Consider the following 15,849-nt stretch of genomic DNA (forward strand, 5'->3'; position numbering starts at 1 on the left):
AGTGGGAGACCTATATTGTGCGTAAATTTTTCCGGTCCCTAACGAAAATCACTAGCAACTTGTTATTTTTTACGTTTGGGGCACCTAATTATACTGCTCTATTATGGTATTATAGTTAGGAATCGAAACGAAAATACTACGTTCAATCATGACTTCTGTGAATAAAAGTGATCAAAGGGAAGCTACTAAGAAAAATCATACCGGAAATGATGTATTTTGGCCTGGTGACATGTAAACAAAGTTGGTCTTGGGTCCATTGAAAACAATTTTTATTTATTTAATCGCATTTTGTGAGCTGACGTTAACCAAAGATGGGATCCGGATGCTCATCCAATAGATCCCAAGGTAAATTTTTTAGTGAACTAATGTTTATATTAGCCAAAAAAAATTTGAAATAAAATTTGGGTTGCAAATGGAGACTCGAACTTGGACTTCTGTGACTGAGGACTGACTATCAGTCTGTTGTAGTTCCACAGCACTTTTATTATACTTCTTTTAGCCATTATGGACTTTAATTTAGTTGCAATTTCCAAATTTCATTTTTATAAGCGGTGTGATTTTTCTAATTTCAAAACCAATTTGCTGAGTCGGTTAAAAACTAATGGGAACTGAATAATAATGGCGTCGGCTGGAGTCCTACACACCCGACAATACGCTCACATTTTTATTGGCTGTTATTTTACATCAGAGCGGGTATGTCTGCATTTTGATTAGCTGTTGTGTTTTACCTCAGGGTAGGATAGCCATAAACTGATTACATTTTTATTTTTTTATATTAAGACCAATTATTGCCGATATCGATCCATCACAATATCACCATAACCATCTTCTGATAAATTTATGTCAATAAACAATATTTTTATTTATCACTTTTATATAACATAGAAAAACTGGACTTTGATGTGTTGTCGATATACTAAGTGTGATATCGATATACGCCTTGTTGATATATCCGCTCTGCACTGTATAATATAAGTATAAGATAATTACAATATAATATGTCCAAAGTTCTGCAATCATTATCATCCATTTGGTTACTATTCATGCTCAACATTACTTAAATTTTTACAAGAAAATCCATTCTAAATCACCACTGTCTGACTAGTGCACTTTGTTAAAATTCTAAATTTGATATCAATTTTTTTTTTCAGAAATAAAAAAGACTAACGAAGTTCCTGGACTCAAAATCGCTGTAATAGGTAAGAAGTGTCATAACTGATGAAATACGATTTATATTATATCACTTTATATATATATATATATAATATATATATATATATATATATATATATATATATATATATATATATATATATATAATATTATATATATTATATATATATTGATATGTTTGATACAAATATGGTACGGATAGTGCTAGACATGTAGCAATGGAGCGAATTATTATTTTAATATGTTGGAGTCAGTCTACATCAATGTTTCAGGCCTTTTAGCCATCGTCAGGACTGTGTGTTACATGAGTTTGGTTTGTTGTCTGTTGTTGTTTGTTGAAGTGGTTCCGGTTTGTAGAAGATTAATAAGTACTTCAAGCGATGTGGACACGTATTGTACATCTCATTTTTCGTGTTGAGTGTGGCTTCATGAAGGTGTTTGATTATAGTATATTTCTCTTCCAGGTATAAGCTACATTGTTTTGATGTTGGTGTGTATCCTGTTGCTTGGGATAAAATTTTCCATGAAATGTTGTGGTCTAGTTTGTTGTCTTTTAATTTCCAAATATGTTCGCTGAGTTTTGTGGATGTTTTTTTGTTAGTGTTTCTAAATGTTGAAGTGTGGAGGTTGTATCTTGTTTTGAAATTATTTTCCGTTAGTCCTACATATTTTTCTTGCTTGTTTGTTTTAGTTTCGGTGACTGTGGCTTGGTAAATTAAACTTGATTCTAAACATTGTTTGTTTAGCGCTAATCCATCGTAAAAGTAATATTTTTTTTCTTTGTGGGATGGTAAAAAATGTAAATAATTTGACTCCAGTTTTTCTTAACCTAAAGCTTCTTTTAGGTGGGTCTTTAAATTTTAATTTACATATTATAAACTGAGGATATTGAGTTTTAATTCATCATGTGAGTAAAAAAATCTGAGAAAATGTTAGAGTTTATGAGTAAATGTTATGTAGTGTTGTTACTAGTGTTGATATTTTGTTTTGTTTACCTATGTATAAAATATTTCAATGTTGGAGAAATATCATAAAGATCTAATATTTATTTAATTTTTTTTTTTAATTTGCTATTTCTCTTATGTTCTCTGAGTAATATAATGTATATTCCGACAAGAATGAAATTTTGAATTGAATTGAATCTCTTGAATCTCCAGGTGACTGTGAAACAGGGAAGAGTTGTGTCCTTGACAGATACATCAACAACTTGTTCTCTCCTTTGTATATACCCACCACGAAAGTCGACCTCAGTGAGTTGCCATTTTCACTTCCTTAAATCAATAATAAATTAAATTTGTTGGAGGAAGTAGGTTTGTGGGGTATACTTATAATGCTACTTTCACACTAATATCCAGCATTAAATCACATGAAACATCCATTACTTTTTAAAATATGCTTTATGAAACCTATGAGTTCCTTGATTTTCTATCATCACTTGTCATAGGTAAATTTAAGGAGATGAAGAAAGAACTTTTTATATTACTAAAATGAAAAGAAAAGACTTTTTACTACTTGTAATTTTATTATAATTGTATGGTGACTTAATTCTTTAAAAAATAGGGTTTAAAACTTAAATATGCTAATTTGTTATCGTTCCATTATCATTAAAAATAATCACTTAATTTTACCACAATGTATCATATTAATTCATTAATAAACTTATGCATTTTGATCCGTGTTCCTTCTCTCTTTCAGGGAGTATTGTTCGAAAGGTGAATATCCCAGGTCATGCCACAGTGCCCATCACATTTTGGGACATACCAGGACACGAGGATTTGGACATTCACCAGAGTTATTTCAGGAACCTTGACGCTGTTATTGGTAAGGTCTAGATCCTCAATAGCCCATTTATTGATCTTAGCCTATCCCAATTTTTATAAGAGTGAAAGGGACAGATAATATCTTTTCCTTTTCACTGTTTTGTGAATAGCACAATTGTCTATTCCAGATAACTCCTGTCAGACCTGAATTGAACTCAGCTTTTCATCTATTTTTGAGTAAAATTCTGGCCAAATGCTGATAGCAACAAATATTATATTTCAGATTAAAACGTTTCCATATTTAGATGCCCAACAGTATAAATAGAAAAATGAAGTCGTAACTCCTCTATCTTTGCACTATAGAACTTCATACTTCATGTCTTGTCATTTTGTCATTTCAGTTGTAGTCGATGCAAGTGTTCCGTCTAGTATTGAGTCATGCAAGGTCTGGAGACAGTGTGTTATTGACAATGCAACTTTCACAGCTCGGGAAAATGATGCTACCGGCAGTAAAATCGAAAAGAGAAGTGATATACCAGAATCAAATGAAAGCCAGACTGAAAACGTTGGTACCACAGTCACAAAGACTATAGACGATGTACCGATTTTACTCCTTGGCAATAAAAAAGATTTGGTAAGAACCTATTAACTGGTTAGAAGGCACCACTGCACACAAAAAGTCTGAAACGTTGTCTTGATTAACGCATGTGAAAATTTGATTCCAGTCGAAGAAGGTTGTCTTTCATAAAGGGGGGGTGGGGGGGGGGGGGGGTGGTTGTATGTTTTGTCTGGCAATGTACTTATACAGTTTTTTAATTACAACAAATTTATGACATAAACATCGCCGATGTTAAATTTGTGATCGTCAAACCTTAATTGTGGTTTTAAGAATATAGATAAAGTGCATTACTTGTGTATGCAGAGTCAGGTTTGAACATTTTACTGGAATGACTGTCACACATCTATTTGTCCATCATTAGCTTATGTGATTCAACATATTATCAGTCCTCTCTAAAAGATGTGCCTATAATTAAATTTCAGATTAAAATTATAGTAAGCTGTTGGATTAAAGTTTTGTGTGATTTCTTTATTTGATTAAGGAATTGATAAAATTTGTTCTCTCCTCTGTCAATTTTTAGTACTGACTTATGGGTATTTGTTTCGTTTAAAAAAAAAAAATTATATATTTTAAGAAACGAATATACCAAATATCTCAAAATCATTCAATTTCAACATTTGCTCCTATTCATTTGAGTGCAAGTTTTGAATTTATTCAAAATTAATTTGAAACGATTTGCGAATTATTTTTTTTGTCTTTTAAAAATTTTTAAAATTTGAATATGTTTGAATATTTTCATTATTTTTAAAATGAGTGTAAATCATTCATCTCTGTCCAATTCAACCCAAATTCTTCTTTCACATGAGTTTTTAAAATGTTTTGAAACAGATAGAAAAAGATAGTTAGTTAACCAATCTATAGATAGTATTCTCTTGCCTAAGAAGCTCACAACATTGCCATCTGGAAGTATAACGGACCAACAGACAAAACTATATGTAACCTTGAACGTTTATAGTCTGGTTAACACAGTTTAGTGAGAATTACTCATAAATGTGGATGGCAAAAAACAATAACAAATGAGTGACGTCAACTTCGTACTATCTATAGTTACGCATTTTTATATGAAGATGACTTGGTTACTTACTTACTTACTTATCCGAACCAGCGACCACCTGAGCTCTAGCCCTTTGGTCTCGTGCGATGACGTATAAGATGATGACTTGGTTCATTGACATTGTGCTTTCACTCTACTCATTTCTTTCTATTAGTGTCTTTGCAAGTGTTTATATTTAACATTGAATTAAATGTTTTGGTGTACTGAAATATTGTTTTAAATTTCCCCCTCTACCCTTTTCTTCAGATATCTCAAGGAACAACAGAAAATGACGAATTAATTCAAACAGAAAAAGACAAAGGTGCTTATTGTTTTAATGATCACTAAATATATGTCAGGTTTATTCATCTGCAGTATAGATTGTAAGTTTTATAATTTTAAAGGAAAAGATTGATATTTGGGAGATGGGTATCCTTGGATGTTAGATTTAAAGCAAGTTACCTCTTACTCTTACATATTTGTTATATATTAAGTAGGAAATGAGGTGTATCTTATCTTTACTGCAAGATTTAATGTTTAATGTGATAAATCCATTGAATTAATCTTAAGAATAACACAATTTTGCAGTATCATTATCTGGTTGAACCAGTACCAAAATTTTTTAAAGTTTAAGAAACTTTATAAATTTTCCTCCATAAAACATACTTGATTTAAGTTTAATATGTTTCACTATAGATTCAATTTCAGCACCTAGTTCAAGCTGACTTAATACAAAAATGAATATAACAGCTTCAAAAAAAAAAAAAGAGAGAACGAAATACCAAACAAGGAATGTTTCGGGCTCAAAACCTTTTTCCATCCAAATATAACAACAGACAAAACTGGAAACTGTCAATACATTACTTGACAGTAGAAAGGTATTTGACACGTCTAGTTGGCAAATAGGTAAATTGTTGTAAATCTAGACATCTTACCTATTTTCCGACTGGATGTGTCAAACACTTTTTGCTGTCTATCTGGATTTTAAGTCATGCATTAACAGTGTCTGGGTTTGTCTGTTTTTTGTTAATGGATGAAGAAGGAGTTTGAGCCTGAATTGTTCCATTTTTTTTATTTTATGAAGCTGTTATACTCATTTTTTATACATGAGTTTGTACAGTCCACATCTTCCATCAGCTTAGTATTCAATTGCTATGGAAAAAAAAATTCCATCAACTAAAAGAGTGAAAGGAATGATGACATGAATACCAATGAAGGAATACAGAAAGACCTCATGTTTATTTGGTTTTATTTTTATTAAAAAATTAGGATTGGAAACGACCAAAGTCAATGCAAGTTTGTCAGAAACTGTTCAGAGGATGGAGGATGCGTCTTCTGATGGCTTTGTGGGGAGGTAAGGATGGCTTTCTCAGTATCATGTTTTTTATTTGATTATGCCGTTATTTTTACTTATTTGTCAGTTACTTGTATATAACCACGACTGACTGTGTTTTTTGTTGTTGTAATTTTTAATGTAATAACAAAGAGAGAAATATACAGAGTTTTATTTCACCCCTTTCTTTTCACTGTCTAAATGTACACACCTCTTTATAACAAACATTCCAAAAATAGAAGATGACCATGTTTTCTAATGTAAATAGATATATCATCAATGAAATTTCAATAGAGATATAAGTGTTTCCAGTCAAATGTGCGACAATATATAAGATCTTTATTTACTAATTTTATATACCTATTTAAATAACTGGACTGTGCTGCAATATCAATATAAGTGTGATCTAAGTGTTGTTGATGCGGCTATGTGGTCTTGTAGTATGACACCCGCTTTCGGATTGGCAGGTCCTGGGATCGAGCCTTAATTGGCACAGAGTTGAGTCCCTGGAAAAGGGCTGTTTACTCACATTCCCTCACATTATTCAGGTGTAAAAGGAGTAGCTGGCCATTAACAGAGTTGTCTCTGTCGGAAAATATTGTAATATCACCCAACAGGCGTCATGTCTAATTCTACACGTAACGCGTTGCTGTTGGTCAGGGACCTTTTGTAAAGCGCTTTGAGCATGTTTTTTAGAATAAAAGCTCAAGCTCAAGTTGATAAATCCGTGCTGCACTGCAATTCCTATCAGTATTGCGTAATTAATTTCTATTACAGTGTTCTGGTGTCCACCAAATGCAATGACCTGTCCATTCATGGAGCAATCCAAAGTTTCTTGAGACTGATTCTAGAAAAACGTTATGTAGACAGGCGGTGGAAGGCTGTGGAGAAGACACCTAAAGAGAAACGTCAGAGATATGAATTCACACAACAGTTAGAGTCTGTGGATATTGTTAAGGTATGGATACTTTATAGTTATATTCTTCTCGCTACATTCTTCTCAGAGATGAGATAATTGTTAAAATATAAAAATAATAATAATAATAATAATAATAATAATATAATAATAATAATAATAATAATAATAATAATAATAATAATAATAATGATAATAATAATGATAATAATAATAAATATAATAATAATAATAATAATAATAATAATAATAATAATAATAATAATAATAATAATAATAATAATAATAATAATAATAATAATAATAATAATAATAATAATAATAATAATAATAATTGTCCATGAAGTAAATTTTTCATTTGGTTTCAGCATACACATAGACGCAAAGACAGAAAACTTATGAATGAACAATGCGCGTGAATCCACTTATACACAAAACTAAAAAGACACATGCACACACTCAAAACTAACATTAGGCTCATAGCTGTGGGATAAGGCATTGCACCTCCACCCAGGAGACCAGGATTCAAGCCCTACTGTTGGCATCTCGTTTTTTTCCTCAAACAAGTCATTTACCTCTTATTGATCACTTTGCAGCACTGTCTGTTAGAACTGTCTGGTGGAAAGTTCTTTGCAATAGACTAGAGTCCTATCCAAAGGCTAGCAAACAATTGCTATTGTCTGTTTCATGCTATAGAAATTGGGATAAACTCTGGCTCCATGGGTTGAACGGCTCTGAAGGACTAATTTAAAGTTTAAGAAACAAAACTCTCTCTCCTCAATGATGATATTTAGTTTAACTCAAGTTTTACAAGTTAGGGCTAAAATAAAATTTAAGCATCAATTCACCCTGACATAATTTTGTTTTGGGAATGTGTTACATTTTTCTATTCAAATGTTTAAAATTTTAGATTGATGAAGAGTTTTCTAAAGCCGATGAAATTATGCACAGAGTTAAATCACTCCATGGATATCAAGATGATTCCTTAGCAAAGTTTGCCCAGCAGTGTGTTGACATTGATGTCATCGATTCGACCAAAAATGCCAGTATGCAGAATTGCCTGGTTGCTCTCCGTAACAAACTGGACTCCCTGGACTTGAAACTCAAGGTGAGACAAGAGAATAGCTGAAATATTAGAATGATTTATATATTTGCGGTTAAAAATGCATCAGCGTTTCTGGTCTAGATATTGTGCCCAGTTATAGATTAATCCTTCAAATTTTTTTTCGGTTCTTACAATACATCTATTTGTTCACAGTTGCACAGTTTATTATGCTTTTTCAGCTACTTTTGACACTTTATTTTCCTTGAATGATTTGCAGTAAGGTATGGTTTATTCATTGCAGCTACTATTTTGTTTTGTGGTAATATTTTAAAAGACTCTAATAGCAAATTTAGTATTCATGTGCATCCATGACAACTTGGCAACAAATCTCATGCTGTTGATCAGGTTTTGGTAAAAAAATCCTGAGCAATTTACCATTCATCAATTAATGCTTGCTTATGCTATGAAATGTTCGTAATGGCTCGTTGACGGACTCTTCTTCCCTGCTAATTCTAAGCATGCTCAATGGGATTGAGATCAGGAGAATTGGCAGGACATCAAAGGTCTGGTCCCTCAAGAAGTTCCTCATTCCAATTGCAGTTTGGCCTATTGCATTGTCATGCTGAAAAATGGATATTTTCTCTTTTCTTGAAAAAAAAGGTATGTTCAGATGTTTCATAGATAGCTGCTCTGACGTTTCTTCTGAATAAATGAAGTGAAGTTTTATCAGCACACAAAAAATTACCCCTGACATGCAAACTGCGATCACCATAACTATTATGTTGAACCACACAAGCTGAGGAATATTTTTCTCCTTGGCACCTCTATACACATTTCTGATTTGAAAAAGACATGTTTAATCAGCTTTCATCAGAAAAGAAACAGGTCTCCGGTCACGACAAGTCCAATAAATATAGTTTCGAGTTCTGTTGATTCTTTGATACTGATTGATGGCCCCTGTGATCAAAGCGCATCTGTTTTCTCAAGCCTGTTTCATGAATACGCCACCTGATGGTTCTTGGCTTGACCATTCCACTGATTCCCTTGTTCCATCAACTGTTCCAGTTAAAGTAATTAATCGATTGTGAAGATGGTGGAGCATGATGTATTCATCTTGTTAAATGGTTGATAACTCTTGGTCTAGGTTCCAAGTTCTTGAAATATTTGACTATGGTTGACTGGTGGCAATTGAAGATTGCTGCCACTTTTTGAATATCTACCAGCCCTCATCATTCCAATTGCCAGTTGGCGATAATCTGGAGACACCCGTGGCATCTTGCTTGATCAAAAGTTATCATGCTTCATCCTGTTTTCTTTCATATTAGACTTCAGAGAGTAATCTAATTCAATTTTATTTCAGTCAAGGCTTTATAGTATTGAAAATAACAAAATTTGAGCATTAGCACGCGTGCTGCATGTGCAATTTGAACTGTTCACAAATAATAATAATAATAATAATAATACACATTTATATAGCGCTCATTCTCGTGTAAAACACAAGCTCTGGGCACTTTACAATATAAATATCAATTTTAAGTGAAAAAAAAAAAAATAAAACAATAACAACAATAACAATTCATAGCCAAATCAAGGATTCATATAGAGTCAAGAAAAACAAATACAGTAAAAATGTGTCTTGAGATTCTTTTTAAAAGTAGGTAAAGACTTGCACTCCCTCAGACCACGTGGTAGTTCATTCCAAATCTTGGGGCCGAAACAAGCAAACGATCTATCACCAAATTTTGTTCTTGATCTTTTTTCCGAAATTTTCGTTTGGTCATTACATGATCTTAAAGTGTAATTTTCAAATTTACACATGACCACGTGATCTGTGAGATATGCCGGTGCTATACCAGCCAAACACTTATAAACAAGACACGCTGCTTTGTAATATGTGCGCTTGTCAATGGGCAACCAGTGGAGAGAGGCCAACAAAGGGGTTGCATGATCAAATTTTTTTTTGCCAAAAACTAATCTTGCTGCACTGTTTTGCAGTAGTTGCAATTGTTTAATAGAAGCCTGAGGCAAGTTGACAAGCAGCGAGTTACAATAGTCTAGTTTCGAAAAAATGAGGGAAACAACCAATGTTTTACATGTTCCAATTGCAATATACTGACGGATCGAACTGATTTTCTTCAATTGAAAGTATAAAGATTTACAGAGAGCAGAAATGTGAGCTGACATTTTCATTTCTGAATCAAAATAGACACCCAAATTTTTCACAGTCTTTGAAACTTTGATCTTTTCACCCCCAATCAACACCTCAAGACCATCATTCACCTTCAACTGCCCTCTATTTCCCACAATCATCACTTCTGTTTTTGACTCATTCATTTTCAACTTGTTTGCATCCATCCACTCTTTCACATCCGTCACACATTCTTCCACACGTTTCACAATATTTTCGAGATTTTTAGTTTTATCAGTAGCATAAAGTTGCGTATCATCTGCATAGAGATGATAGCGCAGCCCATGACCAGTGATGACATTAGATAATGGAGAAGTATACAAAACAAAAAGAATTGGACCCAAAACAGAGCCTTGAGGAACACCAAAAGACAATGTATGTTGACGAGAAAGTTTATCTAAAATCATAACCTGTTGCTTTCTGCCATCTAAATAAGATTCAAACCACTGCAAGACAGTCCCAGACAAGCCAAAGGTTATATTAAGTCGTTTAATGAGAATACCGTGATCAATAGTATCAAACGCCGCCGAAAGGTCTAACAATGTCAGAAGAGAAACAGAACCTTTATCTAAAACATCAAGCAAATCACTCGCAACACAGCACAGAGCAGTTTCTGTGCTGTGGTAAGAACGATAAGCTGACTGAAATTTTTCCCATAGATTGTTTTCATGGAGATGTTGTGAAAGACGTCTGAGTACAACTTTTTCAAGGATTTTAGAAAGAAATGGCAGATTTGAGACGGGACGGTAGTTACTAAGGTCATTTACATTGAGATTTTGCTTTTTTATGAGAGGCTTTACAATTGCATGTTTATAGATATCTGGGACTTGTCCTGAGATAAGTGACTGATTTATAATATAAGTTATGCAAGGTAACAATTCAGGAAGACATAATTTCAAAATATTAGTTGGTAAAGGATCTAAATCACATGACTTCGAGGAAGATGAAAAAATTATTTTAGAAATTTCTTCTTCAGTTGTTTCTTTAAAACAAGAGAATCCCTGTGAACCCGAAAAAGGGTGGAAATTTATATCTTCATTTTGCACGAGGTCCAAATTGTTCCGAATTTTCGATATTTTTCCCGAAAAGAAATCTGAAAATGCATCCGGCTGCTTTTCTACCGGGATATTAGTGGGTAGACACATGCCCTTTTCTTCCCCTAAAAGTTCCTTTGAAACAGAGAAAAATTCCTTAGTGTCCCTCACTGATGACAGTTTTGTGTTATAATAGTTTCTTTTTGCTCTTTTGCAGGTGGTTTTATACTTATGCTTTTTTGCTATATATATCAGCCGGTCAATCTCAAGGCCCGATTTTCTCCACGATGCCTCTGCATTCCTTTTTTCCCTTTTGGCAGTTTTTTCACTCTGGTTAAACCACGGAGACGGTTTCCTGGAATTTATTATTCTAGTTGTCTTTGGCGCATGCCTGTCAATGACGTTGCGCAGTACCTCGTCTGTTTTCTGTGCTGATGGTATATCCATTCTTCCTAGTTCCTCTGACAGATTGTTTTTGAAGGAACTAATGTCTATTTTTTTGGTATCCCTAGACACTATCTTGACTTTCTTTGCTTTCTCTTTGATGCATTTGAGAGTTGCCAGAATCAGATTGTGGTCTGAAATTTCTTTTTTGATATTTTTAATTGATTCAACAAGCGAGGGTGTGTCAATGATGAACCAGTCCAAGATGTGCCCCAATCTTTGAGTTGGAGAGGTCACTAACTGAGTGAGGCCATGTTCATTCAGCATATTTTTTATAATTTTAACGAGACTATTCTGATCAACATCAAACTGAATATTAAAATCGCCGATATAAATTTTTCGCTTATTTGATGTGTCTTTTGATACAAAATCTGAAAATTCGTCAGCAAAATCATTCTGTCTCAGTTTGTTCTTTTTGCTTGGGGGTGGTCTGTAGATACAAGTGATTAAAAATGAAATTTGAGCGTAGGTCAATGTGGTTTGGACACACTCGAAACTTTTGAACGAAATTGGCCTGTTTTGTATTTTAGACGAAAGAGCGTGTTTGTATATGATGGCGATCCCCCCTCCTGATCGTCCATTTCTTGGGAACGATTCCATCTTGTAGCCGGGAGGTGTCATTTCTTTCATTATAGGTTCATCACCGAACTGACGCAACCATGATTCAGTTATATATAGAATATCGATATCGTGTTGATCTATGACATCGATTATATCGAATGTCTTGTTTCTCGATGACTGTGCGTTAATATGGCCAATACAAATGTTATTCAAAACATAAAGATAAACTTTGCAATAAAAGACAATGGAGCTCACAATAACAATGACTTAAAACATTGAGAAAAATTATATATATCAATTAAACTCCATCTTACCACCTTTTATAGGGCCAGGGTCTTACTTAATCGATTGTGAAGATGGTGGAGCATTTTGCAGTTTAATGAATTGGTGATGTGATGATTCATTGTACCATTGAATCAATGGTTTGTAATAGGTGGTTACAGTAGAGAGTAAGAATTGTATGACTAAAGGTATGGGATAGCTTGGCATTGTACCAATTGATCACTTACACTTACAATAATTACCACCAATGCACAATCAGACCATTCTATTAAAACTTGCAGTAAAATAAATCAACAGGAAAATTTTTTTAACACAGCTGCCACCTCATAGATAGAACAAAACTAACAAGCCAAGGATATGTTTAACAGTATTGTGCCCACGACTGCCTTTAGGATTGGGTGGTGGACAAGATGGACAAGCTATAAGATTCGTAATCACTTTGGTGTCTCTCCATCCACTTAATTAGATGCTGATAAGGTGGACAGCTAAACATTTATAATGACCTTGGTGCCCATCCATCCCCTACATTGGGCGATCATATGGGGGACCGGCTATACAATTCGTAAGGCAAGGAAGAAGAATAAGAAGGAGGAGGAAAAGGATGAGTGATGGAGGGATATGGAGAAGATGATGAGGTGATCCTATCCCTTGGTCGAACTGTGGCTTTAGTTGCTTTTCTTTTTAATGAGTGATGATAGAAATCAATGGATAAAACATTCTATCTAGAGCATTAGTATAAAATATAAACTATGATTGTCTTTGTATTCAAATTATAAGCTCCTATGATTTGCACCATTTTATTTACATTTTAAAAATATTTACATGCTTGTATTTGTCTGTGTGTGTGTGTGTGTGTGTGTGTGTGTGTGTGTGTGTGTGTGTGTGTTTTTGTGTTTTCTTATTGTGCTCATTAAGGTTCCTTTTTATTGCATCATTTGTATTTAATAAAAAGATAACAATAGCCTTCTCTTCAACTCCAACTTATCATCCCAAGTAAAAATAAGTATAAAAGTGAAATTGAATTAAAAGTAAATGATTGACACTGGCTGACGAATGAACGGAAATACACAACATTTTTTACATTTAAATGTGGTACACAGACAATACTCTTTAATAGGTGTGCTTTGATTTTTTCTCACTTAATTCTTGTTTTGAATGTATGATGGACTTCCTTTAAAAATCTTCTTCAGCTTGTTCTACTCGACGATTTCTACACTTTAGAAGTAAAATCTGGGGTAGCAGACGCAGAACTGGAGACAAGTCTACGATATGCTTTGAAAACTTTTAATAAAGAGGTGAGTCTTGAATATGAGATTGATCAAACTTGCTGTTTTGCTGATCAATGTCAAAGCTATTTCACTATGAGGTCTAGTAGTATGTCACTTGCCTTCAAACCTGAAGGTCTAGAGTTCAGATCCCACTTTGAGCTGCACATACTAGTGTCCTTGGAAAAGGCTCTTTACTCACATTCTCTCATCATGTAAAATGAGTACCTGGCTGTTAACAGCTTTGTTTCTGTCGGAAGAAATTGTAATATTGCCTGTTAACAGACATTATGTCTCGTCCTACACATTAACTATTGCTGTCAGCTAAGTAACACTTGTAAATTGCTTTGAACACATTTAGTGGATATTGCTCTGTTTGCTCTAGCTTTTTTTCTTTTTTCTTTTATTTTTCTTGTTTACCAATTGTTTTTTTGTTATGTTTTTATCTATTTGACACAAAGCAAGACATAGTTCTGACGTGGTATTCTATACAATACTTCAACCATCAGGTGCCAGGTCTGTTGCAGACATCGGCGATTCATGGCTCTCCAATCTTCTCTGTCATCAGCTTTCCTTTAAGAAATCCACATCTCACATAGACCCACCTGATTTATATATTTGTTAATGTTGGTCTTCATACATTTTCCTCGCAAAATCTTTGAACTTATTTTAGTTGCAATTCTATTTTTGTCATGGTTTCCAACTTTTAAATTTTAAGGTTTCAATAAAAGTAAGGGAAAAATGGATAAACCGAAATTCAACTGCCTTTATCAGCTATTCCAATTCCGACAGACTAACGATTTAAGTATGGTAACTGATAATGACTGGGAATGTCCTACATAAATGGCACATGCAAGCTGGTTCTTAGATGTTGTTTTTTAGCGTCTCCATTTAATTGCACACTCTGCTTAATCGACACACTCACCCAAATTCTCGAGGGTGTGCGATTAAGCAGAGTCGATGGTAATAGAGTCTCTGAGTGGTGTTCTTTTTTTTTTATCTTGATGCATTATCTGAAGATGTATTAATATGTAGTTTATTTCTAGAACTCTAGGCTAAAAAAACAAACAATTTTGTGGAGTAAAAGAGGTACTGAATTTTAAATGTTTGTAAACTTTTCATTCCTTCAGTATGTAGCAGTGACAATGGCAATGCTGAAAGAATACCCTCTGTCTGTAGAAAAACTTGAGAAGATTGATCAGAAAGTAGATACTCTTTGTCTCCAGTTCAACGTGCCAGTCCCCACTGACCCAAGACAGGTGATCACCAACAATGACCTACATAAGAAAGCAGTGGCTGTGGAAAAGAATCGTGCCAGAATGAGGCACGTGATCCATGAATGTAACGAATGTTTGACTGCCATACAGACCTCTGTAAAACAGGTCAAAACAGCCTTTGTGTGGTAAACAGTGTCAGGAAATAACAGATTTGGTCCCATCAGCAATTAAGCATTTATCTTTTTATTTTGAGAGGGTATAATCATTTTACCATTGACAGGACAAAATTAAAATATGACCATTATTTATTTGAAATGCATGATATAAAATTGTTAAGAAAGTTTAAAATTACCACCTTAAAGTAGGCGTGAAAAATGTTTAAAATAATGAATGTTTGTTTGAGATCTTAAGAAGCGCTGCGTAAAGTATCAATGATATACCACAATGTCTTTATTCTATTATACCAATAAGACAGATAGAGAGAGAATTTAACAGTAGTTATTAACAGTATCTATTTGCATGCTTTGGAGTTGAGCACTCAACTGAACAACTACCAGAATCTCCAAGAATTGCTGTCAGCTAGACAAGAATGTAGAATACTTACGCTACCAAAAAAAAAAAAAAAAAACCAAAAAACACCCAAAACAACCTTGAATAATACAAATAATGACATTACGAACATCTCCTCAGGCTCTGTAACCTCATAGAAAATTTTGGGAGGTTGTGGGGGGGGGGGGGGGGGGGGGTCTTATTCTGTTGTGGGGGTGTCTTTTGGTAATTGCTTGTCTCGATAAATACCCATAAACTCATACTCATAAGCCATTCAGTCTGAAATATTGTGCAAAGATAATCTTATCACATCCAGTAAGTTTTAACTCGAGTTAAACATAAATGAAAATTTGTTTGATTGCCCAGTTATATAATAATAAACAAAAATGAGTTTAAAATGAAAATTGTCAAATATCAATCGGATTTTAAA

At 33.7% G+C, this 15,849-nt stretch overlaps 1 protein-coding gene across 1 annotated transcript; it reads left to right on the forward strand.

Moving 5' to 3' along the window:
• The first annotated feature begins 197 nt into the window (after positions 1 to 197).
• Positions 198 to 15,593, forward strand: LOC144968498 (uncharacterized). The gene is made up of 11 exons (XM_078906932.1): positions 198 to 345; positions 1,152 to 1,199; positions 2,331 to 2,423; positions 2,869 to 2,994; positions 3,335 to 3,567; positions 4,853 to 4,907; positions 5,855 to 5,939; positions 6,696 to 6,876; positions 7,745 to 7,942; positions 13,579 to 13,683; positions 14,784 to 15,593. The coding sequence occupies exons 1-11, from the start codon at positions 312 to 314 to the stop codon at positions 15,057 to 15,059; spliced, it is 1,434 nt and encodes a 477-aa protein (XP_078763058.1). The 5' UTR covers positions 198 to 311; the 3' UTR covers positions 15,060 to 15,593.
• Positions 15,594 to 15,849: the final 256 nt, after the last annotated feature.

This window comes from Berghia stephanieae, chromosome 3 (assembly GCF_034508935.2).
Source record: "Berghia stephanieae isolate SIO BIC M18660-M18661 chromosome 3, UCSD_Bste_1.3, whole genome shotgun sequence".
In the NCBI taxonomy this organism is placed as follows: Eukaryota; Metazoa; Mollusca; class Gastropoda; order Nudibranchia; family Aeolidiidae; genus Berghia; species Berghia stephanieae.

Coding starts and splice junctions, on each gene's coding strand:
- LOC144968498 (XM_078906932.1), top strand. CDS start 312: ATGGGATCCGGATGCTCATCCAATAGATCCCAAG. Junction 346..1,151: donor CTCATCCAATAGATCCCAAG/GTAAATTTTTTA, acceptor TTTTTTTTTCAG/AAATAAAAAAGACTAACGAA. Junction 1,200..2,330: donor ACTCAAAATCGCTGTAATAG/GTAAGAAGTGTC, acceptor TTGAATCTCCAG/GTGACTGTGAAACAGGGAAG.